At 34.9% G+C, this 25,138-nt stretch overlaps 1 protein-coding gene across 1 annotated transcript; it reads left to right on the forward strand.

Annotated features, from left to right (window-relative positions):
• The first annotated feature begins 8,896 nt into the window (after positions 1–8,896).
• Positions 8,897–22,572, forward strand: LOC140746821 (cytochrome P450 4V2-like). The gene is made up of 11 exons (XM_073078918.1): positions 8,897–8,942; positions 9,482–9,626; positions 16,186–16,275; positions 16,603–16,716; positions 17,339–17,524; positions 18,650–18,846; positions 19,741–19,834; positions 19,927–20,113; positions 20,724–20,875; positions 21,191–21,376; positions 22,058–22,572. The coding sequence occupies exons 2-11, from the start codon at positions 9,488–9,490 to the stop codon at positions 22,204–22,206; spliced, it is 1,494 nt and encodes a 497-aa protein (XP_072935019.1). The 5' UTR covers positions 8,897–8,942; positions 9,482–9,487; the 3' UTR covers positions 22,207–22,572.
• Positions 22,573–25,138: the final 2,566 nt, after the last annotated feature.

Consider the following 25,138-nt stretch of genomic DNA (forward strand, 5'->3'; position numbering starts at 1 on the left):
TTGGAATTGTCTTGATAATGACCGATGATTCCATATCCACTTACTCCAATCACTCACTCCAGGCAATCACTGTATTTCTGACTTCTTTAAGACCCCATTACATATTGCAATTTAATATTAAACTACATAAAACATACGTCGAATGAAGAAAAATGATCGAACACACATTAGAAACATTACAAGTTTGAACTCTGAGAAAATATAAACAGGTGCTTTTTATGTTGTTAACAATATTTATGGCTAGACTCATGTCGCTATATATATACTATATATTATACATATATAATTTAAGACTATTTCTTTATTAACCGACTTCCCAAAGGAAGTGAGGTAAGGAAATATATATATTTATGTATGACCAGCGCTTTTTCGCGATGCCGCGACCGATCGACTTGATTCATACACTATTGTATGCGGCTAGTTTTACAGGGGTTCCCTGTAATTTCGGATTCATAGCGTAGGTCGTCATCACGTCATCGTCATCAACCCATTATCGTCCCAGGGATCTCCTCTCAGAATGAGAAGGATTAGATCATAGTCCACCGCGCTAGACTTCATATCCCTATTATATATTTTTTTAATAATTCTCAAGTATGCAGGTTTCCTCACGATATTTTCCTTCACCGTTTTAAGCAAGTGATAATTAATTTTTAATACGCACATAATTTTGAAAAATCAGAGGTGCGTGCCTGTCGGTCCCCTCGTTCGAGAAGCCGAGTTTCTAAGCCATTAGACTAGCATAGCGTAGGTATGTCATGTTATGACTAACATTATTGATTATTACATCGGCTACCTGCTAATAAAAGTCCCGTCAAAATCTGTTCAGCCATTTCAGAGATTAGCCAGAACAAACAGACAGACAGACAAAAATTGTTTTTTTTATGTACATGCACAAAAAAGAAATATGTATGTATGTATATACGTTTGTATATTCATATGCATGTAGTAAAAAGCGGTTATTTCAATATTAAAATCAGACACTTCAATTTTATTTATATGTATATGTTAGGGTAAATGTGGATAGTGCGGTTATTATGTATAATTACCGAGAACTATGCATAATTACCAGTGCTCGTGGTAAAGGTTGTAAAAACTTTCGAATTAATCAAATTTACCGGCAATTATATAAAATTACCATACCCCTTTAGTAAATGTAGTAAATAATTAAATCAAACATCGGAATCAAATGTTTATTAAAATAAAACTCAAAATAGCCTTACTACTTCCTTACTATTATTCATTATATTAATGATGAATTACGTTGTACCTTGGTTGTTTGTATTACAGTAACTATGAATCATACAGTTTAGGTCCGAATTATCGTAAATTTGACTTAACCGCTCGCTTAGTTTTCCATTTTCTTATATGTTCCAACCTAACCTAACCAATACCAAACCAGTATGAAATTATTTAGAATTGGTTAGGTTAGGTTGGAACATACAAGAAAATATAAAACTAAGCTCGCAGGGCGCGGTAGCGCCCTGCGAGCGGGTGGGCCCAAATCATGCAAAGTCAATAATGTACTTAAAATATTTATAAGCGATCAGAGATCATAGTTATCGCCCCGCCCGCCGTTCGCTCTCCATTCCAATGCTTATGTCAACATTTACCACGGTCGCGCGGACGTTTTATATAATTACCGGTAAATGTGGATAATTCACTACATTTACCATGTTCGTTGGTAATTATCTATAATTACCGGTAATTATAGATAATTACCGTTTGCTTTACATTTACCGTAACATATAGATTTATGTCAGAACCACCGGTACGATATTAATGCGGTTTTCAGTGACGGGTTTTGTTTTGTTTGGTGCACGTCCTTCGAGACGTGTTACGGTAGCAACTTACTAGGGGGCGCCAGAGAGATATCCGATGTCTAGTCGTAACAAGGTTTAACCTACGCTCTTTCTCATACAATGGAGGTTATTTCCTGCAAAAACTAAAATACGTCATAGCGAATTTCTTGTTTAGTTATTGTTTTTAGGGTTCCGTACCCATCGAGTAATAACGGAACCCTATTACTAAGCCTGCGTTCTCTGTCTGTCACAGTATTCTGTCTCTAGAACCATAACAGATAGGCACTTGATTTTTTATAATGTGTATATATAATAAAAAAAGTTAAAATAAAATGAGGTCGTTATATAAAAATATTACGTTATTTGTTACATTTATATCTGTACGTATGTTTTAACTATTGTAAAGAAGATTAAAACAAATAAAAATAAGTTGAGCAATCTATTTCTTTTTCTTAATTCTTAAAATTATTATTGTAGTTCAATAATACTTATAAACGCTTTCGCTTTCCAAACTCACAGCCCTACACTAGGATTCCCTGTATTGTGGGCGCCATGGACACACCCAGACCCAGAGCAGATACCTAAATTCGTCATTCAAATATGTGTCTGGCTGGTGATCGAATCCGGAACCCATTGCGCGTCAGACCGGTATAGTGACCGCTCTGCCACGCGAGTCGTCATACAACTTAGAATTCTTATAACATTCTCTTATAACACACTCGTTTTTGCCCGCGGTTTAAAAGAAAATAATATGACATACTAACACACATAAAACTGAAAATTCGTACCTTCGTTAAATTCGTAACTTTGCTGAAGATCATCACTTGATCAAATGCATAGTTTACGATTCAATTCTTACTAATATCGATTAAAATAATAGACTTTTTGGTCCAAAATATCTATTCTCCGATTAATCGATCTTAGATCACCATCCCTAGTTCCCGTGAGATTTCCGGCATAAAAACTATCATATGTCCTTTCCGGGGTCTCAGACTATCTTTGTACAAAATTTCATTAAAATCGGTTCAGTGGTTTAGGCGTGAAAAAGAGACAACCAGACAGACAGACAGAGAGAGTTACTTTCGGATTTATAATATTAGTAAGGATGAGAATATACTTAAACCTCTAGCAGGCGCCCGGTCATTTGTCGTTGGTCGGATTTAAAACACCAAATATCTACAGAGTCGTTTATTATTATGTCACAACTAGGTCACAACTGTAAGACTTGAGCGTGTTTTTTTCTATTGGCATGAAAGCCTGCCTGCCTTCCTGAATGCCTGCCTGCTTTTTGGTCCTTTTACATTGACGTTTGCGCGTGACCGTCGTATTTATCTCACAGGTAGTGTCGAAACGTTGCTTCCAAGTTGCTTCCCATTGATTCTAAAGACGAGAGAGTTGCTTCCTTCATAATTAAGAATAAAAACAACATTTTAAGTTCACCGCCCAGTCTGACGTCAGGATGGCCGCTGAACATAGCGTAGCGTAATAACTATGCATAATAACTGAAATTTACAAATACCAAAGATTGCTTGTCAATTGCTTCCTACGTTATTCGTAAATTTATACCATACAGATATTTAGGATATAATAATAAAGTTATTTGATTTGAGGAAACAAACATACTTACCGTAAAAGTTTAATAAGAAAGCCAAAAGCGCCTATTTAAACAAATATTACCTATGTTCAATCCAAGATATCATTTCAACTTTCTATTGCGCCCATTAACATATCTGCCAAAAGTGACGAGTAACGTACCTGCCTCCTTGAAACCTGCAGAAGACTTTTGTGGCTATTATCTGCTTGAGTAAGCTTAATAATATTGAAAATAAAATGCTATTACATTCAAATTAACTTTTTTTTATTTATTATTTATTTCCTAATGTAGGTAAATATTGCAATGTGGAATCACTTTTTTTGTTTTAACTTCTCATAATTCTGGGTCTCATGTCGTCGTAACATTGCCATATTTTTCCACGCCTACAATACCCCTATTTTATCAAGCACAGGCGGAACAAACTCTATGACTGAAATTAGTTCATATTCGTTACTTTGTGAAAATAATGTTACGGGTGTTTTATATACAGAAATAGGTTCCTCTGATATTTCAAAACTTACAGCATTGCTTAAGGTCAATTCAAATGTCTTGATACCTTTACAAGTAGATCGACGGCACGGTGTCATGTTCGAACAATTTAATAGTGTGTTTGCAGCCTTCTTGAATATGAGTTGCACGTTTATCATGTAAAAGTAAAACAGGCAACTTTCTGATTACTTTATTAACCGGACAGTCAAAATTCGTGCAAGATTATTTTTCTTCTGCACTGTAAAGGGAGCATTCAGTCAAAATTTTATCAAAAATATACAACACGTTGCATTCGCAATCCACTTCAATAGTAGATTCATTTTTAACGTTTTTAGAATAAGTTTTAGCCAAGGATGTTCTAATTTTGTAAACATCTTCGTTGTTTTTTTCACACATAGCTTTTATGAGCTGACAAAAATTATGGTCACTTTGGTCTAGTATTTGATTTATAATACTCCCACCGATGTATGACAAAGTTAAGGATTGGCAGTCCAGTGCACACGTGTTTGTTGTAATTATAATCTCGTTGTCAATTACAAATCCGCCGCCCTTTAAAAGCAATAATTTTTTTCTTTTTGGTTTGCATCTGGCGCTCTTTTTTTTCCAGACTAAGGCCTTTCCAATTTTTTACCAAACTGCGATTATCTGAAAAAAAAACGAATCATTCCTAAATTCGGAAACAACTTTAATTTTATTTTTAATTTCCCTTTTTCCTTTTCCTTTCTTTCCCTGTTTTTTGTATCAGTAAAGTTACTGCTTGCGATTTTTAATTCTCCGAGTAGATATTCTAGATGTTTAATTATGAACTCGTCAACACGCAATCGGTGAAATTTACTATCGATTTTGAAAAAGAGCCTTTTCAAATTCTTGACATAGGACTCCACATTTGAAGATGTAGGTTTATCTATATTTGATTTGTAAAGGTTTTTCATAACATTATACCATAATGGAAACTGGCTTATCAATCGCGATGAAACATTAATAAAAGCTGGAAAATAGTAAAGATTTTCGTGGTTACCCATTCTCATCACATAGAGTAATGATATTTTTTTCAGAATCAATTTTATCAGAAAACCATTGAAGAAGTTTTTGTTCAGACAATGTTGCATTTTCCCGTGCTATGTTATCGGAAACAGAGTCTTTAAATAATGCGAGTAAGTTGCACTAGCACAGTATTTTTCTGTTTTAGATGCTAATTCAGGCTTTTGGTGTGTACAACTGGATGCCGAAAGCGCAGACTTGTGTACGTTTGCGGCACCTTTCGGCCGGTATCAGTACATGAGATTACCTTACGGATTGAATTGCGCTCCAGAGGTATTTCATGCTAAAATTAAGCAATTACTTTTCGAAGGTTTAGTTGGGGTAGATTCGTTTATTGATGATATCATTTGTTAGAGTCGGACAAAGGCAGAACATGATCAGCGTTTGTATGAATTATTAAAAAAGCACGTGGTATAAATTTTAAATTCAACAAAGATAAATGTAAAATATGCGTAAAAGAGGTCGTTTACTTGGGACATGTTTTTAATAAAAACGGGATGAAACCAGATCCAACTAAAGTAATTGCAATAAAAAATATGCCTGCCCCAATTAACTAATTATCAAAATTTATACCAAATTATTCAGAAACTATATATCCTTTAATACAACTCTTAAAAAAGGATACCGTATGGAGTTGGGAATTAGGTCATCAAAAATGTTTTACAACATTAAAAGATTTAGTGTGTAATGCTCCTATATTAGCCCTGTTTGACGTGTCGCGGCCGGTGGTGTTGTCAGTGGATGCGAGCAGCACTGCGCTGGGCGCTGTCCCGGGCTATTGAGTGGTATGTTAAAAAATGTAAAGTTTGTCAGGAGAGCTTGAATGCACCCGCCAAAGAACCTATGATACCAGTTGCCATTCCTAGTTTGCCATGGAATAAGGTCGGTACGGATATATTCGAATATAAAAAGAAATATTATTTGATTGTGGTAGATTATTTTTCGGGATTTGTTGAAGTAAAATTATTGAACAATATATCGTCGAATACTGTAATTGATGCTATGAAAGAAAATTTTGGAATGTACGGAATTCCTGAAATTGTTATTATTGACAATGGTACACAATTTAGTAGCCGTGATTTTAAAAAAAATGCATCTATTGGGGGTTTGAACACATAACGTCGCCCCCGAACTATGCACAATCGAACGGTAAAAGTGAACGCGCTGTGCAAACCGTTAAAAAATGCTTATTAAGTCTTTGAATGGTGGGACAGATTTTCAACTTAATTTGTTGAGTTATAGAAATACTCCACGCGATCATTTAGACTCTCCTGCACAACTACTTATGGGTCGTAGATTAAATTGTAGATTACCTGTTCATCCTGATTTACTTGTACCTAAAAAATGTCAACAGTATCAGGTATTATTAGATAAACAGCGTAAAAGTAAGTTATATTATGATAGACATACGAAGGAACTGCCAGAATTGAATGTCGGCGATCACGTTATTATGCTCAATAATAACAAAATAGTACGCGGACAAATTCATGCGAAGTGCCATACTCCAAGATCGTATATTATTAAAAATAAGCTAGGTGCTATATACCGACGTAATCTGAGATATTTAATTAAGTGTATGGTAGATGAGAAAAATAATACTACTTTGTCAAATCAGGAAGAGGAGAAAAAGGGAAAAATGTCAGTAAAAAGTAGGGAAAGTTCGCCTGTTTACGAGGATGCGGAGTATGTACCTAGCGACGAAAGCCGGCTGGCGTCGCGATGCGCGGACGCGTCACCAACGCCCTATAATCCTCCCGTCACTCGTAAAAGAGCAAAAGAATTTTTCAATTCAAATTTATCATTTTAGGCAAATATATTATATCTTAGTAATAATAGCGTTTAGTAATGTGTATTTAATTTTTTTTTGTTGGGGGAAGGGATGTTATGAGTAACGTTCTATATTTTATATTTTGTGTATCCTATTCAAGGGGAAGGTGTTGTGGGTACATGTGTATTTGAGATATTGCGGTAACCCTCTTTATAGGAATAAAGCAGTTGTCATCCGATCTATCTCGTTTTATTGTTACTACACTTATATAGGATACAAAGTTATTTAATGTAATTGGTGTATATAGATAACTGGAAAGAAATTGCAAAATATTTTAGTTTTTCCATGAGTTATATAGGTACTAAACACTAATTGTATTCTCAATACGAACTTTGACTACTTATAATTCTTAAACTACTAGTTCAAATTGAATGAAATTTGAAATATACCGTGTCTATACAATGCTTGCTTAGCTCCTGAAAATTCAGGCTTCTAGCTTCATATGCAACGAAGTTACAGGGGGTCAAAAATGAGCCGAATTGCTTCGAGAAAAGAATGCTTCGGCCGTGCCGCTTTTTTTGGCTCGACTTGGCGGAGGCACTGCCGTGCCTCCAGAAAAATATAAAATAATAAAATGAATAAGTAAAAAGTAAGGAACATTTGGTGGTACAGAAGGCTTCATGTGCGGGTGCGACTCGTACTTGGCGAAGTATTATTTTTAGTACTTGTTCTCGTAGCGGCACCGCTATATACAGACAGCGCAGATGGGTTCCGATTTTAACGTTGATCCCTGTTATGACTAGTGTTAAGATTATACCTATAAAATATGTTGATATTTTAAAATAAAACCGTTAATTACTCTTCGCTATTTTTATATGACAATCATATTATTACAATCAAGTGTTTTCTTCTTTCGTCTTCACAGACTATAAACTATATTATATAATTCTATTGCCAGTACCTACAAATAGGATCATTTGCATGTTAACATATTATATACGCTTGCTACTCTAAAAAATATTATAATTAATTTAATTCTAAATTAAATTACACTTTGACACACCTAACCTTTGAAACAATAGGGGCCAATACCGGCTATTCAATGATAATACATCTATAATAATCTATAATAAAAACCCTCAACCCAAATTGTGGACATGTTACAGTCAAAGCGATCAAATAGCTCTTATACATAATGATTGGTTATTATGTATAATAACTATTTTGTCCAGACAATGTAATAAATTAATCACTTTATCTGGCTGTTATATATGATAGCAAGTTAAAGTTAGTCGAAGTAATAAATATGTTAATATTGTAAAAGCCCGAAGTACGGTAAATCTTAAGATTAACTAAAATTATTAATGATGGATTCTGTTGTATCAACGTCATTTTGTTTGTTGTATCACAGTAACTATGAATCATATAGTTTATGTCCGAATTATTCTGAATCGGACTCACGCGCTTCCAGGGCGCTAGGGCACCATACTCGCTTAGTTTTCTACTTTCTTTTATGTTCCAACATAACCTAACCAAGCCAAGCCTGTATGAAATTTCACTATATACACAATATTGGTTAGGTTAGAACATAAAAGAAAACATACAACTAAGGGACTGGACCAAAGATAATATAATTTAAAAGATAATTTTGAACAAATGAGATTTGAATTTAAAGTTGAATTTGAATGAGATTATTTTCGTGGTATTGATCACTTTGACCAAATTGAGTAGATATTATAATATCTGGATATCATATTGGCTAGATATTATGTCTAATATGTGAATTTATTACTTTCTCTGTAACAGATACAAATGCAGTAATGACGCGCGGTAGTGCGCGGCGTCAGGCTCCCTCACGCAGAGCACGTAAAATATTTATGCAAATGCAAAATACCTGTTATACAGCGTTATTACATATTTTCGTTGTTTATCATTTTGGATATTTATGACTTATCTCGGAAAATTATGGGATACTTATATAATTTTTTTGGATATAAATTTAGGTATAGACCTTTTTCAGTTTCATCAACTTTTACAATTACAATATACTCACTTCCTTTATAAAATACTTTGCAAATGTCAAAATTTACAACAATACTAAATACTTATGTTTGCAACTTATGTTAATTCGACAGTTTTTCTTTTACCGTAGATGCGTTTATATTGCGATGTTTGCATAGACACCTATAATTAGTAATACACATAGCACAGAAGTGATCAGACGTCGCTTCGTTATCGTAGCGTCGTTTAAGTAAGTTTTAGATGTATTTTGTGTCTGTGTGATAAAATTTAAATACCTACTGGATAAATATATTTATAAATTATCACTGAGGCTTTGCACCAATAGGTATATTATACTTAAAAATAAGTCGTTTCAGAGGAAACTTATGCATGTAGTTGTCGATCTCCTTTGCTGCATCAATATTGTTAAGATCTGTACGAGGTCTTATGGGAAAGTTAAAAACCTCCCAAAGGTTGGCAAATTCGCAACGAATATACATAAAAAGTTTTTAGCTTCAGACTTTAAGTAACCGTATTCAAGATACGAACCCTGGACAGTAATCAAATATAACCCAAATACGACTATATTAAAAGTACTTTATTTGTAACCAGGATAACCTCAAAAGGTATCACATTGCCTCTGAAATTCCTTCACATTATCTTCGGAAACCTTTTAGTGCCTTTAACTATTGGCAGGGCATACCTGCCAATGGTTAAAGATATGTTCTGGTCCCGAGTTACAAGAACAGGATACAAACTACTTACCGACATATTCATTTTAATTTCCAGGCAAATATGCTCATAATACTAGCATTGCTTACTATAAGCGTCCTGTACTTATGGTTGCGGCGACCTCTGCCGGGAGAGCCGCCGGTCATGCCGGGCTACATACCGATAATTGGCCACACGTATAGATTGCTGGGGGATACAGTTCGTAAGTAAAGTAAAACAAAACATTTGACTCACATTTCAAGATTTAAATCATATTAGAGTATAACTAAGCGTCAGACCCGGGTGACTAATGACAAGAACAAATGTATAGAAACGTATATATTTGCTGGAAAGGCTAAAAGTTTAACGCGTTTGCCTAAAATTGTTTCTATATATAGAACAATATATTGTTGGAGTGGAAATTTAACGCCGCGTTGATTAGTGATTTTGTGGCGAAAAAAGTGCTCAGACTTTTTTCTCTGTTAGGAATTCCAAAGGACGGTGTTTAGACTTTTAGACATATCCTTATATAATGCAATAGTTGAGGGGCCCAAGTAGCCCGGTCAAGTTAGACATAAAAATAGTGGTCAAATAGAACAACAAAAACAAAAAATTAGAACGACAGTTGAACTCAATACCCAATATCAATAATCTTCATACTATTAAATAAGTATTGGCCCTGAAAATAGCATCTTAAAGGTTCTTGGGATCCCCAGGGAAACCATGTTAAAAAACCCCGCCAAGTACGCTATTTCACAGGTGGGGTGGATATCATGTACAACGTAATTCTTACAAGCGCAATATCTGAATAATGATTGGTTTTTTAGAGAAAAAAATATACGCACCATTTTATAGAGAATTTTAAGAGCTACAACTTTGGCCTGAGGTATTTTTCGATAAAACTTACCCTTTTTTGAGAAAAATCCAAAAAACCTAAAATTTTGACGTTTGAGCCCGAATAATTGCCGACGCACACGTCGGATCGATGGGGACTTTTGACACTTTATTTGTAATGGTAAACCCAAGGTTTCTACGAAAATTCAACTTTCCCGGAATTTTAGCTATTTCAATTGTCTAACTTGACCGAACTAAAGAGGGAATTTCGGGAGTGTCTTGAGCGTGGCATACTAAGATATGGGATATACCTTACACCCTGTAGAGTATCCTTAACCATAAGTGAGATTTCTATATCCGGGGATTTGCACAGGGGAGAACGTCAGATTAATAAAAAAAATAATTGATCACTGGACATGCTCGAGCGCGTCAGAATAAGGTATGGTAGGTTAATTACATGCTGAAAATAACAAATTTATAATAATCTGACAATTTGAGCGTGGCGTTGGGAATAATAGAGCCACAACCTTGCAAAAAAAATCGTTACTTGGACATTCTCGAGCGCGCTCAATTTTCCTTTTGCTAGAAAACGAGAAAAATCATATTCTGTCGATTAGCACACGTCGAAGTAGTGAAAAAAATGTCATTTTGAAGAAAAAATATATCCTGTATTATTATGCTATTTGATAATGTCACTTATTATAGCAAGAATCCCTGGGAAGTAATGATGTATGACAATCTGAAGGAAAACCCTAATTTTAAGGAAAATACATTATACTTCATACATTTTCATACATTTTTTTTTATTGTCAGAATACTTGCCCGTTTAATAATATGACGCGCTGAACTTTCGAATTTTCGAAGAATCACTGTGAGCTTTCCTAATTAGTGAGTGGAGTAATTCTATTTTGTACATTTTTAACTCTCTCGTACGACTCTCCTCCCTCCCCCCCCAAGCCCCCCCCCCAAAAAACGGCAGTATAACATATTTTCGGCAGAGATATGTGGACTACATTCTCTATACCTAATCTGCCGCGCTTGAGTATGTTCACCTAACTAATTTTTTACATGTTTGGAACCCTTTAGAAGCTGAACCCCCCGCTGAATCAAAAAAATAAATGAAATAACTAATAAACAAACTTACAGAATCCCAAAGTACACAGATAAATACTATTATATCTACGTTAAAAGAGATTCAGCAATCGGATAATTTAACACAAAGTACACTATTGCAGGCAGTGATAGCCTAGTGGTTAAGAAACTCAGCCTGTCGATCGAGGGGTCCGAGGTTCAAATTCCAGGCACGCACCTCTGATTTTTCAAAGTTATTAAAAAATAATTATCATAATGAATACTTTCAAATTCAGGCAATGAGGAATTTGGGGTAAGAAAGCACTCCATATTTTTTCGCACGTAAACTAGCTGAGGTGGATTCTTCGAGTAACCCCATTCGCACAACAACAACCTATACGGGTGTGACATGGAGTCGTAGGCATGATGTTTGCCCTTTTGTTCATTTTAACCCGTCCGTTGTGAGGCATTGTAGATATCACGTAGGTTTTAAAGATGGTAAAATCCATTGTGATTCGACTCCAGCGATACCACCGCCACACCTACTCGTATTTCTTCTTAATAACGAAAGTATTAAACGCTGCTTTGTTCCGGTTTGAAGGGTGCGGTAAGGGAAAGAAACAATTTAAGGCGTTCCAGCTTAGTCCTCAGGAGGTAACGGTGCATCTGTTGCCGGGGTGGATTACAGTTACTCTATTACTATGTACTCGGACTCTTTATATTCTCTTTATACTCGGACAAAGGCGGCTCTTTACATACAGATTAAAATCTCGATGTACTTACAGTTGATCTGGCTAAATTTCAGGCGCGCTGCTGCGCTTTGTATCACTCGTTAATTCGACGATCTCAGGTATTGTAATACTTGCTTCGCAGTCGTTAAAACTTGTTAGAGGCCATATGTATAATGAAAAAACATTTGACATGGTTCGGCCACTAATCCGTACGTCTTTCCATGAATCCATATAGCAGAGTAGCGTAGTATAATACGGTCCAGGTCTCTCCCAGTTGCAAGAAGTGGGTAATGTCCAGAAATAAGAGTTAGAAAGGTTGGAGACATAGAATTCATAATGTTTTGAAAATTTTCGGGAATTCCCGGGAAAATTTGGTCGGGAAATTCCGTGACCCGGGAAAAAAAATATGCCGGGAAATCAGAAACCCTAGTTGCGAGCGACCCCGAATATAGGAATCAAACCAAGATATAGCGGTAGAAGAAATATTATTTGATTTTAAAATACTCAGAATTATGTCATGGTCGACACATGAGAAGGCGTTGCTAAAATCAAGCAACACTAGTATGGTGACTTTTTTTATTTTCTGGAAATGGAAATGGAAATCTGGAGTTCTGGAGTTATAGCGTCAGGAAGGAAATCCTGACCTGTTTTTATTATATATATATATTGTTAACAAAATGCATAAACCTTATTTAAAAATTTAAAGGCGACCACAGATAAGAGCGGTCTTTCCTACCAGGGGTTTATATAAACTTACCAGGAGAGTGCGGAAACCTTGTAATCTAACATACTTGTTTAACCTTTAATTAGGCGCGCGGGGTCTGCGCGACCCCAAGCGATTTTCAATTCTAGTTAACATTTTTTATGGCAAGCATATGGAACATCTATTATTTTCGTTATTTTTAATGCTACGAGCTTTATAAATATTTCTTATTGTATTATTGTATAATATAGAAGTAAAAAACAAGTATAGAGACCATCTGATGATAACTGCCCACGGTCGCCCATGGACAACTGTAATCAAACCTCAGATTGGATAGGTGTTCTACCTGACTTCGGCCTTAGGTATTTTGCGAAGGTCCCTGTAGTTCCGGGACCAGATTAGGACTACGGTATCTCCTGCCTGTCGTAAGAGACGATTAAAAGGGGCTTCCGGGGTTACGGGTCGTAAGAGTGGGAACTCAAACCGCCCGGATAGCGACCCCGGGAAGGAAAAAAGAATTATTACAATCGGTCCACTAACGGCGGAGTAATGCGTGTACATACATAGAAAAAAAAAAGATACCGACCGAATTGATAACCACCTCTTTTTGAAGTCGGTTAAAAATAAGGTAAAGTCACCTAATGCCGAGGGGTTCTGAAATTGGCACCAAAGTCCGTGGTATTTACAAAAACGGCTTTTATAAACTATTTACGAACTCATTTTTACTTAAAGGTATGTTATTTAATAAATAATTTATCAATCTATTGTCATATGGCTATCGTAATAGTATTATGTGTATGGTTTTTAAATAATCGCATAGTTTTGCATTAGTGCCTACCTCAAACGCATGCTTCATACATTTTGGGCCTTTTGCACGTGAATGTCACGATATCTCAAATAGTGATTTTTTCAACAAATTTGCATGTGTGTGATAGTGTTTCGATGAAAACATTATATTGATTATATATGGAATCGATAACATTAACAGATAAGAGTAAAAATAAGTTTAAAAATACAGCGGAATTAGGTGCCAAATATTTTGGGCTATCCCTTAAACCGAGGTATACCACGGAATAGCATTTTCATAGACTTGTTTTTAATTTAAATTTTTGTAGTTGTTTTTATGAATAAGCACGTATTACTTCGAATTTGACAAATTTAATAATCAATTAATATCGAAATCATTTTCCGAGGTACTGCATTGTACTGCACTACCTAATTATATAATAACAAAGACGACTTATCTATGTACTTTTCTAATTTCTTCTATGGGACAACTAAGGAGATAAAATGAAGTTCATCCAGATTTCGATGTAATATTGAACAAATATTGTATATTATTATGTACATATTTCAATAAAGCATATTTCTGCCTCTAAATTGTGTAATAGGCTTCTATTATTTAATCATCGGAATTTAGAAACTTAATTTTTAGTTATGAAACGTTATTCCGATGTATAGAAGTCGGAATTAGGTTATATGGGCACATTATTTCGCGACATAACTACAAAATACTATACAGGGTGTTTAAAGTTTTCATCGGTTGTAAGAACATTTCTATTGTTTGTATCAGTAATTCGCTTAATCCTAATTAATAAATTATTAACATTGTTATACGATTTTAATAGATACTCGTATTTAAATAAGAACTAGAAAATTTTACGACGTTTTCATTTGATTAAATTACTCAAAACAAAATAATTCTACAAACCGCATGACGATATTCCATATTATTATTATTTCTTGTGTACGATAATATACCCTAGTATAAATTACACGAAGAAGAATGTCCAAAATTGTATTGCAGATACACAAATTGACTGCAGTTTAAAAAAAATATGAAATTCATTAGCTAAATTAACCAGTCAAAAAACTATACTGTAAAAAGTTTTATTTCGGCAACTTCCCTTTAATCATAGCTAAGAACACTTTTGATAAAGCTACTCTTTAAATAATAAAATAAAATTAATCGAAATTGAAACTAAATTCAATAAATAACATTTATTTTTATACACCATGTAGCAGTCGTTCTATCTCTTTCACTCCCTTACTTTGTATACTCGGAATTAGTAACCAAATACATCGGAATAAGGATTTTTACATTGGAATTAGGGTTTTCTGACTTGGTTCTTATTTATTTTAAATACACATTTAAATCAATATTTAATCGTAAAATGTCGAGTCTATATCAAGAGTACAGGTAATAAAGCTTCTGATAAAATTATCTAATTCTTTATTAAGCCGTAGTAAATGCTTAATATTTGACGCTCTTTCTAGTTTTGGTGAAAATACCGCGGAAATAGGTGACTTTACCTTAGATAAGTTATTTGATTTTTCCATTTACATTTTTTCTTTAATCGCTCTCCCGTAAACTAGCCCTTTTTGTGTTCGACTTTTAGCCTTTCCGATAACTATATATACAGGGTGTCCCGTAAGTACCACGAAAAACTTGAGGAGAACATAGGTGAGGGTCTGACCTCTCTGAGAAAAAAAAAATAACCTTAGTAAAAGTGTCACCGTTTTTGCACTATCCATTGTTTTATATTTTTTGAAAAATTCAGCCCTCTTCATCTTCTTTCGTTAACTGCGTGTACAAATTTGATGATGCAGTGTTTATTTTTTCTGTTAAATACTATCAGATAGTTGGTCTACCATATTGAAATGTAAATTGGTTAAAAGATGTAAAAGAACCATGAGAAAAATGGAGGTATTTTTAGATTTTGAATTTTTTACTATTCTTTCCTCAACTTTGACTATTCGTCGTGAAAAAAAAATGTACTGAACTATATAAGTGCACATTGCCCAAAAATATGTCTATTTTTTGCCACACGCAGTTAAAGAAAGAAGATGAAGAGGGCTGAATTTATCAAAAAATATAAAACAATCGATAGTGCAAAAACGGTGACACTTTTACTAAGGTTATTTTTTTTTCTCAGAGAGGTCAGACCCTCACCTATGTTCTCCCCAAGTTTGTCGTGGTACTTACGGGACACCCTGTATATCCTTGACGATATGTATGGAGCATGCCATGTGTACTGGTTCGGTTAGTACAAATATAATGCAAATCGATCCACTACCGTCCTACCCGCACGGCGTCCACACTAAGAGTGACGTACCAGATCAACTGACAGCTACTCGATGTCGCCAGATGCGTACCAATACCGCACGCTATACCAGTACTCGTACTAGTACTCGTATCTATGTTTAGTGTCTAATTATGAGCGTACTTACTAATACACTACACCATGTATGAGCGACAAGCGACAGCGGTGCGCGTTCTGAAATAAATTAGGAAGGTCGAAAATCGCAACGCTTTTCGCTAAGCCCAAGTTTGTATTCGAGTAATTATATGTATTAGTAAAACTGCAATCTGTCGTTCACTACTTCATTACATTGTCGTTTTCTTCTTCATGTATTACAAATGAGATATACATACATTTCAGATTTATGGGAGGAATATAAAACTATGTGCTACACAACCTTAGAAAAAGGAGGCGTATTGACATATTGGGTCGGACCTATTAAATATTATAGTAAGTAAAAGAACGGGCTTTGAAACTACTTAGTTCTGACGAAACCTAATTGTAATTGTAAAATAAAGTTTCTATATGTCTCTGCAAACATGTGGAATAGAGTAATAATGATTGAATGTCCCCACATTTTCTTAGAGACGTGTCTAAATTTTTTCCCTTGCTGCAGAAAAAATATCAAGTTATCACGCCATATCGAGCTTAAAAGGGAAATACAGACAAAACAACTACAGAAATATATGTTAATTCTCGGATAGAACCGCTTTAAACTAGACGTAAAATAAATCTCTACTGTCCCTAATAACATAGCCACCCACATTATTTTTTCAGTGGTGACAGACCCCGATGAGTGTATGACGATAGCTAATACGTGCTTGGATAAAGATTACATCAGCCGAAAATTCACGAGGAATTTGCTCGGCAACGGCTTGCTATATGGACCAGGTAATGTGTCTTCAGGTCATATAACTTATATAACATACTGAACTAGTCATTATTAAAAACATAAACACGACTTCTTAAATATACTCTATGTCTATCTCATAATTTAGATCCAACGACATGGCATATATTATGCTAAAATCCGTCAAGCCGTTTGGCATTTGGCCACAAACAATTTTTTTTTTTATAATATAAGAGTAGTAGACGAGCATGCAGTCCACCTGATGGTAAGTGGCTACTGCCGCCCATGGACATCTGTAATAAACCCCAGATAGGATTAGATATTCCTACCTGAGGTCGGCCACAGATGCGTCGCTACCCCTGAGGACTAAGCTGGAATGCCTCGGAAAAGTCTTATATAATAAGTCTAGTGGTTCCACAAATATTGACCATGGAATGTTAAATTCTTTTATTTTAATCTTCGAACGTCTACATTTCTAATTCGTTATTGTGTGCATATAAAAGTATTTTTGTCGATTTTGTCGATGTGTTAGCGCAGAGAAAAAGGGAAAAATAATAAGTAGTTACTTACTCTGTAAAAGTGAATATTTACAAAAGTCCAATGTTAAGTAACTAAATATATATTTATGAAAGTTCTAGTACAATTGTTTATATATTTTTACAGTAAATATATGGAAGAGTCACCGAAAAGTAATGAACCCAGCGTTCAACCAACAGGTCCTTGATGGTTTTATCGGATTATTCAACAAACAGAGCAGGAAGCTGACAGATTCCTTGTCAAAAGAACTTGGGAAAGGGCCTTTTAACCAAGCCACCTATTTTCAACAGATATCCCTGGAAACAATTTGTTGTAAGATTACTTCATTCGTCATAAATAACACCCAGTTTTTGTCCTTTTGTTAGATTGCTCCCAAAAAGGTAACAGTTCACCACCAAATCCACCCTTACTTACTACTTGCACACCAAGTAGTAAGTAAGGGTGGATTTGGAGACTTCATACACGTTTAAGACCTTTATTATTAATGAGATAACTATTAAAGCACAAGTGAGTTTTTTCTAATTACACTTTAATTAATAAATAATCGTGATATTGATATTGATTGATTGATTTTGTTGATATTGAGCTTAAGAACACCCTAACAAATGTTGAAAAACTAGACAAAAATGAACAAATTACTAAAGTGTATTAAGAAAAGGTTAAATTACGATATTGACTGTGTATTGATAAATTAAATATTTTAAAATATAAACAAATTATCGATTATGTAAGCAAAAAATCTATAATAATAAAAGGGACGTTTAAAGAAATAATTTGGCATCTTTTCTTCCTCGGCGTTTATCCGAGCGTATAATCGCCTTTTTTTACCAAATGTTTCAAAAAAGTTTTTTTCAGTCCAAAGGACTTTTTTAATCTTATTCAGTCTAATCTCGATGATCAAGACCGCTTTTTTATTTTCTGGCCATAACGGGGGATTTCTGATAGCAACACGACCAAACAGGTTAGCATCTTGTCGTGCTCGTCGTTGTCTCTTTACCGCGGTCAGTGATGCAGGTTCCATCGAGTTTTATTAACTTCAGCGTGAGTTTCTGGTGCTGTTAGACGTTTATTTCCTTTACTACAAACGACAACGACCTCACTAGAATTGGCCGCTTTCGGCTTTCTTGACCGTGGCCGATTATGATTATTGCCGGATTCCTTATAATGAATTATTGTATGATGGCATTGATGGCCAAAATTTTTCGATATTTTAAGTTTTGAAGCAATCTTACGTTCGGATTTTGACTAATTTCATGTATTATTCCAATTTTGTGTTCGACTTAACTGAAAAAATAACACCTACAAATAAAATGTTAAAGAAATTTAGTTTTTAAGATTCAGTTGGAATTCAGTTTGGAAGAAAATATATTGGTTAATAGTTTTTAAGCTTGTGAACTAAATTGGTCCTAACTAATTTCTGTTTCTTCAATTTTCTAGTAACAAGTATGGGTCTAGATATATCCGCTGACAACAAGCAAAATGAACAGTTCATAGAAGCCTTTGAGGAGTTTCTGAATATGACCATAAGTAGATTTAAGAGCCCCTGGCTGCATTCCGACTTCATGTACAGTTGGAGTAGCTTGAGTAAGAAACAAGATGAAAGCACGAAGATTATACATGAAATGACTGACACTGTGCGTAATTTGAAATTACCTTTTTGTTTTATCTATTTGTCCATCTGCTCTTCTAGTTGATGGACATAATACGAGTATGTCGACAGAAGCAAAGGCGTAGCCTAGCAGGCCGACCGGAGTTGCTGCTCCACCACCACCAACCACTAACTGAACCGGACAAGATGTATTTTTATAAATTAAAAATAGAACGTGACTAGAAGTAGAAAGACGATGTATGAATGTTTGTAGTAGGTATTTTAGAATCTGTTGAATCATCAAAATTAAGGTGTCCATTTAACGTGAACATATTAACCGGGTTATGAAAATGAAAACTGCAGTAGAGTGGGAAACTCACCGCTCACGTTGGATGCGTACCAGGCTCATAGCTTTGTCCCTATAGTTCCGGGACTACAATAGGGCTACGGTATCCCCTGCCTGTCGTAAGAGGCGACTAAAAAGGGGGCTTCCGGGGTTGCCGGCGGCAAGAGCGGGAGCTCGAACCGTCCGGAGAACAACCCCGGGAAGAACGGCGGCATGTATGGTCGCATGCTGTCGTAAACACCAGGTGTGCGGGAGGAGCGTAAAGCGCTCCCCCCAGGGCAGAGCCCGACCGGGGCATCGCGCTCGAGGACTCCGGTTGTGTTCCATCGGAGATCCCGGAGTTCTCCACCAAGCGCTGAGGGCTCCACGGCCACCGGGGGGGTTTTAGTGCGGTAAAAATCCCACATAACCCGGCGTCGCTCCCACGTTGTCGGATACCTTTTGAAGGTTTCCCCCTCGAAAAAAAAAGGAAGTCCGGGGAAGGAAAAAAAGGAATGAGGTTATGAATTGACAAATTTGTAGAAAACGAGAAAATGTGGTAGAAATGTTTCTATTCATTTTGTTTTAATCACTTATATAACAAATACTTCCCAGGTCTTACAACGAAGAAAAAAGGAATTCAAATCAAAAAATAGTAATAAAACAGATACTAATAATAATTATGAAAATTGGACACAAGCACGATCAGGTATTTGCCTAATACCCCTTAATGATATTGCGAAACCATTAAGTTTTTTTAGTTTTATGCAAACTCTGTTAAAAATCTAAATACTTCCACAGGTAAGAAAATCAAACCACTAATGGACCTACTTCTTGAGTTAGAGGAAGGAATATTCTCAGACCAAGACATCAGAGACGAGGTGGTAATCACCATCACAGCTGGCTACGAGACCGTTGCAGGGGTCTTGACTTTCTTTTTTTTGCTCATTGGATCCTTTCCGGAAGTTCAAGAGAGAATCGTTTCTGAGTAGGTTTCCAGAATTTATGAGTGATTATATGATTATATGAAGGGCTCCTGTACTAGTAAAGCGAAGCAAAGGTTTAGGACTTACCTGCCCCAAAAATAGCCTAAGGGCATCAAGCTCGACTCCTAAGACGTTGCTTTGCTGCCTTTTCATCGCAGTTTTAATGCCTCCGGGACAACTATGATTAATTAATTATAATTTAGAAATAAATAAATCCTCGATAAGATAAGAGTAATGTGGAGGATAAGAGACCTGTGGTCGATACATATCAATACCTTAATTCCCAAATCAGCCAACTTCACTTTTTTCAAAATGTTTTTTTTTTATATATGTTGATTTCGTTTAACGCCATTTATTATCAAAATAAATAAAAAAAATATTTTGGCAAAAAGTGGAGTTGGCTGATTTGCGAATTAACTTATCGATATGTGTTGTTGTCTCTATGGACAAGTTGGAACGCCTCGTTTAAATATAGCTTACGACGCCCTTCAAACCGATACCCAGCAGGACTAATCACTGGCGCTAGTAGGCCGAAAAGGGGTGGCAGTGGTGTCTCCGAAGTCAAACCACAAAGATTACTACTATCCTTAATTGCACGACAAATATTTACAGACTTGAAGAAGTATTGGGCAAAGAACACAGGGACCTAACAAAACAAGATTTGTCTCGTCTCCTGTACTTAGAGGCTGTTATTAAGGAAACTATGAGGTTTTATCCTATTGCTCCTTATGCTCCAAGATTAATCGACAAAGATGTCAAACTCAGTATGTACGCTCTTTTCTACATAGTTGATTTGCAAGAATTCTATTATATACTTAATATTACTATTATAAAATTATTATTATATAATCATTATCATTTTGGTTACGAAAATTGAACTATATTCCAAAAGCCCAGAAGACCACCTGGCATATTATGAAGATGTTAATAATGTATATTTTTGAATTTTTAAAATTGCAACCATTTAAAATACAAAATGTACTTAGGGACCTTTATATATATTTATATTTTAAGAGATTATATTTTAAGAGAACTACTTATGACATAATAAATCCTTTTGTTATAATTTCTTTTTATAGAAAATTGCACAGTTCGTACCGGCTACAACTGCTTACTGATGATCTATGGAGTCTCTCGGCATCCAGTGTGGGGTGAAGACGCCGAGAGCTTCAGGCCCGAGAGATGGCTGGATCCAGCAACACTGCCCTCTAATCCAAATGCATTTTTGGCTTTCGGCGTTGGAAAACGTAATTGTATAGGAAAGTATACTCTTCTAACCCCTATTTTATCCCATTAGCCCTGAAATATCTTGTCAAAAAAGTCAAAAAGCAATTAAGATTAATAAAGCCATTTAGTCAATCAAAGCTTCAACCTCTATTTTACCTTCGCTAAGCGAAATTTCGAAAACGAATGGAACAAGATTTTTTTATTACAAGCAAAACGCTTAATACAGCATGAATATTTCTATGAACTTGTCAATAATTAAAAACTTAGTCATTTATATTCGGTATGTAATATAGTTTCAAAAATCAGATGCCTGGCATGTGAACCACGATACCGGCATGTGAACATTTTAAATAAGATAGAAGTAGCAAACAAGCATTCAGTCCACCTGATGGTAAATAGTCATTGCCGCAATTTGATATTTGTAATCAATCCCAGATAAGATCAGACACCTACCTTATACAGAAGCAATGCCACATCTGAGGTTATCTAGACTAAGTATCCCCCTCGCGATACCTTAAACTAGAACCCAGCAGCACTACACTGCTGTTGTGATACAGATATCGTGTAGACATGACGTCTTCGGATACAAACCACAGTGTTTGTTATAAGGCAAGTTTCTTTGTAAACATTGGAACTGTTTCATATTGAAACAAGTTTACTAAAGTGTCTTGATATCTTGACATTGTGATTTACAAAAAATACTTGATTTTCAGGTAAGGTGTATGCAATGATGTCAATGAAGATAACCATCGCCCACGTTCTAAGAAACTACAGAGTGACCGGCGACCATACTAAGATGAAACTCAAATTTGACATATTACTGAAGCCAGTCTCAGGACATTATATCTCTATCGAGAACAGAGTATAAATAATTCGACCAATATTAATCTATAAATATTAAAATTTCTTCTTCATCTCTTTATTATACAAATATACAATATCAGAAAATATTTTAAACAGCTTAGTCGCTGTTACTTACTATATACTATTTTATGTTATAATAACAAACGTTAGTATGTCATCACTAAAAAGGGTGAAAAATATACAACCGACTTCCATGTCACTACAAAGTAAAAACTAATGCTAATAAGTGTTGGTTTAGTACATATTTCTGAAGTCGGCGCTCATATTGGATACGCTGTTTACGCCGTTATCCAATGAAATATATTGAGCGCCGACTTTAGAATTACTTATGAAGAGTGTTTATTGTCATAACGATGATTGTAAAAGTTAATTATTTACTGTCCACAGATACATTGTATACCCACACATATTGAATGAACTCTTAAAATTTTACTCTATACTTCATTAAGGGTTAATTCATTTGGCGTTTTATTTATAAATATAAGATTGAAGTACCTAAGTGGTCACTACGATACAATTATTTTTGGTGTCATTTTGGTGTTGAGTGTATTTTTGATGAACTCAGGGTCTCAAGCATTGTTTTGTGTTTATTACTATTTATTTTTATATCAATTTAACAGATAATGTCACAATGAAACTCGTTACATATTAATAAATATAAAACAAAGTAATTGTTGTATTTTTTATGATATAAGGTAAATTGAAAATTAGACGAGCTTACCTGTAAGCGAAGTCTGATTATAATTTTATGAATGGTGATCTGAAATATAATTGAGAATTACAATTTAGTCTCCTTCTCCCCACTCGCCGGCATCGCGATTGTTTAGCCTTTTAAAAAATAAAAATAAAGACCACAGACACTGCATATGACAGTGACAATATATTGACAGATTTCTCACTTAATTTAGAGTCTATCATTTCCAACTTAGTCTCCTTGATAATATGCATGCTGTCTATCTAGGAGACACTTTTGTTCTTATTGTTGCAGTATGGGTTTTGATTTTGGGAGAGTGGGTAATTACGAGTATATTTCAGATCACCATTCATCCTTACTAATATTATAAATCCGAAAGTAACTCTGTCTGTCTGTCTGTCTGGTTGTCTCTTCTTCACGCCTAAATCCCTCAACCGATTTTAATGAAATTTTGTACAAAGATAGTCTGAGACCCGAAAAAGGACATAGGATAGTTTTTATCCCGGAAATCGAACGGGAACTAGGGATGGCGATCTAAGATCGATTAATCGGAGAATCGATCTTTTGGACCCAAAACATCGACTATTTTAATCGATATTAGTAAGGATTGAATCATAAACTATGCCTTTGAGCAAGTGATGATCTTTAGCAAAGTTGAAGGTACGAATTTTATGTATGTTAGTATGTTATATCCTTACTAATATTATAAATCCGAAAGTAACTCTGTCTGTCTGTCTGGTTGTCTCTTCTTCACGCCCAAACCACTGAAATGATTTTAATGAAATCCTTACTTAATATTATAAATCCGAAAGTAACTCTGTCTGTCTGTCTGTCTGCCTGTCTGGTTGTCTCTTCTTCACGCCCAAACCCCTTCACCGATTTTAATGAAATTTTGTACAAAGATAGTCAGAGACCCGAAAAAGGACATAGGATAGCTTTTATCCCGGAAATCCCACGGGAACTAGGGATGGCGATCTAAGGTCGATTAATCGGAGAATCGATCTTTGGGACCCAAAACATCGATATTTTAAACGATATTAGTAATGATTGAATCGTAAACTATGCATTTGATCAAGTGATGATCTTTAGCAAAGTTGAAGGTACGAATTTTATGTATGTTAGTATGTTATATTATTTTCTTTTAAACGCGGGCGAAGCCGCGGACAAAAACTAGTAAAATTATAATGAGACTTCGAGATGTATAGAGACAACTGCAACAATGGGACATGTTATTAAATGAAATATTTGTTACCATACATATATATTATATGGATTTAATTACATATTTATTCGTTCTGCATCATGTGGATCAGATGTTGTGACATCCATGGTACTAAGTGAGATTCCCTCTGAATTAGATGAAATAATATTCAGTGTAATAATAAAGCAATATTTTCCTCTAAATATATTATTACTAAAATTGTAATTTAGTCAGTATTAATGATTATTCAATTCAAGCTTTTGCTCTTTGCAAAAAATAAATACATACAAGGTCGAAAATATTGTTTTTTACCCTCCATAGTATGTCATGATGATGTGTAGGATGAATTACTTGGCCAATTTTATTTGCACAGATAATACTATTTCCTTTGCTATATAGCAATATATGTATAAATATATTTCATATGCATTATACAATAATGTACTTTTATATAATACTATACTTATATGTACCAGTACATTGTATGTATTCCAAATCATTAAAATAGGAAGCCATGCCATGTTGAATATTAAGGAATTAATACCATTATTTATTGACAATATTATGATTAGGTATTTATTTGATCTTGGGATGATGTCTGTGAGATAAATTTATATTTTATGTTGTAGGTTTATCCGGTATAATATTGGGTGATATACCTCATAGATTGGGGGATAGTCAACCCCGCACCTGGAGGGTTTTTCAAAATTTTGGTTGTACGGAACCAAAATTTTCATTTTTTATAATTTCTAGTATTTAATATTGCAGCAGCCATTAAAGTACACACATTGTGAAAATTTTAACTGTCTACCTCCAACGGTTCAAAAGTTAGTTGGAAAAATATCGAATAGCAGTTTGTTGTATGGGGGGGTCCAACATATTTGTTTTCAACTTTTTTATTTTTAGTATTTGTTGTTATAGCGGCCCCGTTATGCACCCTCTGTAAGAATATCAAATGTCTATCTATTACGGTTCCAGAGATAGAGCCCTGTGACACACGGACAGACGGACAGACAGCGAAGTCTTAGTAATAGGGTTCCG

This window comes from Epargyreus clarus, unplaced genomic scaffold, assembly GCF_041222505.1.
Source record: "Epargyreus clarus isolate Ecla_fem2 unplaced genomic scaffold, WU_Ecla_fem_2.2 ptg000002l, whole genome shotgun sequence".
NCBI lineage: Eukaryota > Metazoa > Arthropoda > Insecta > Lepidoptera > Hesperiidae > Epargyreus > Epargyreus clarus.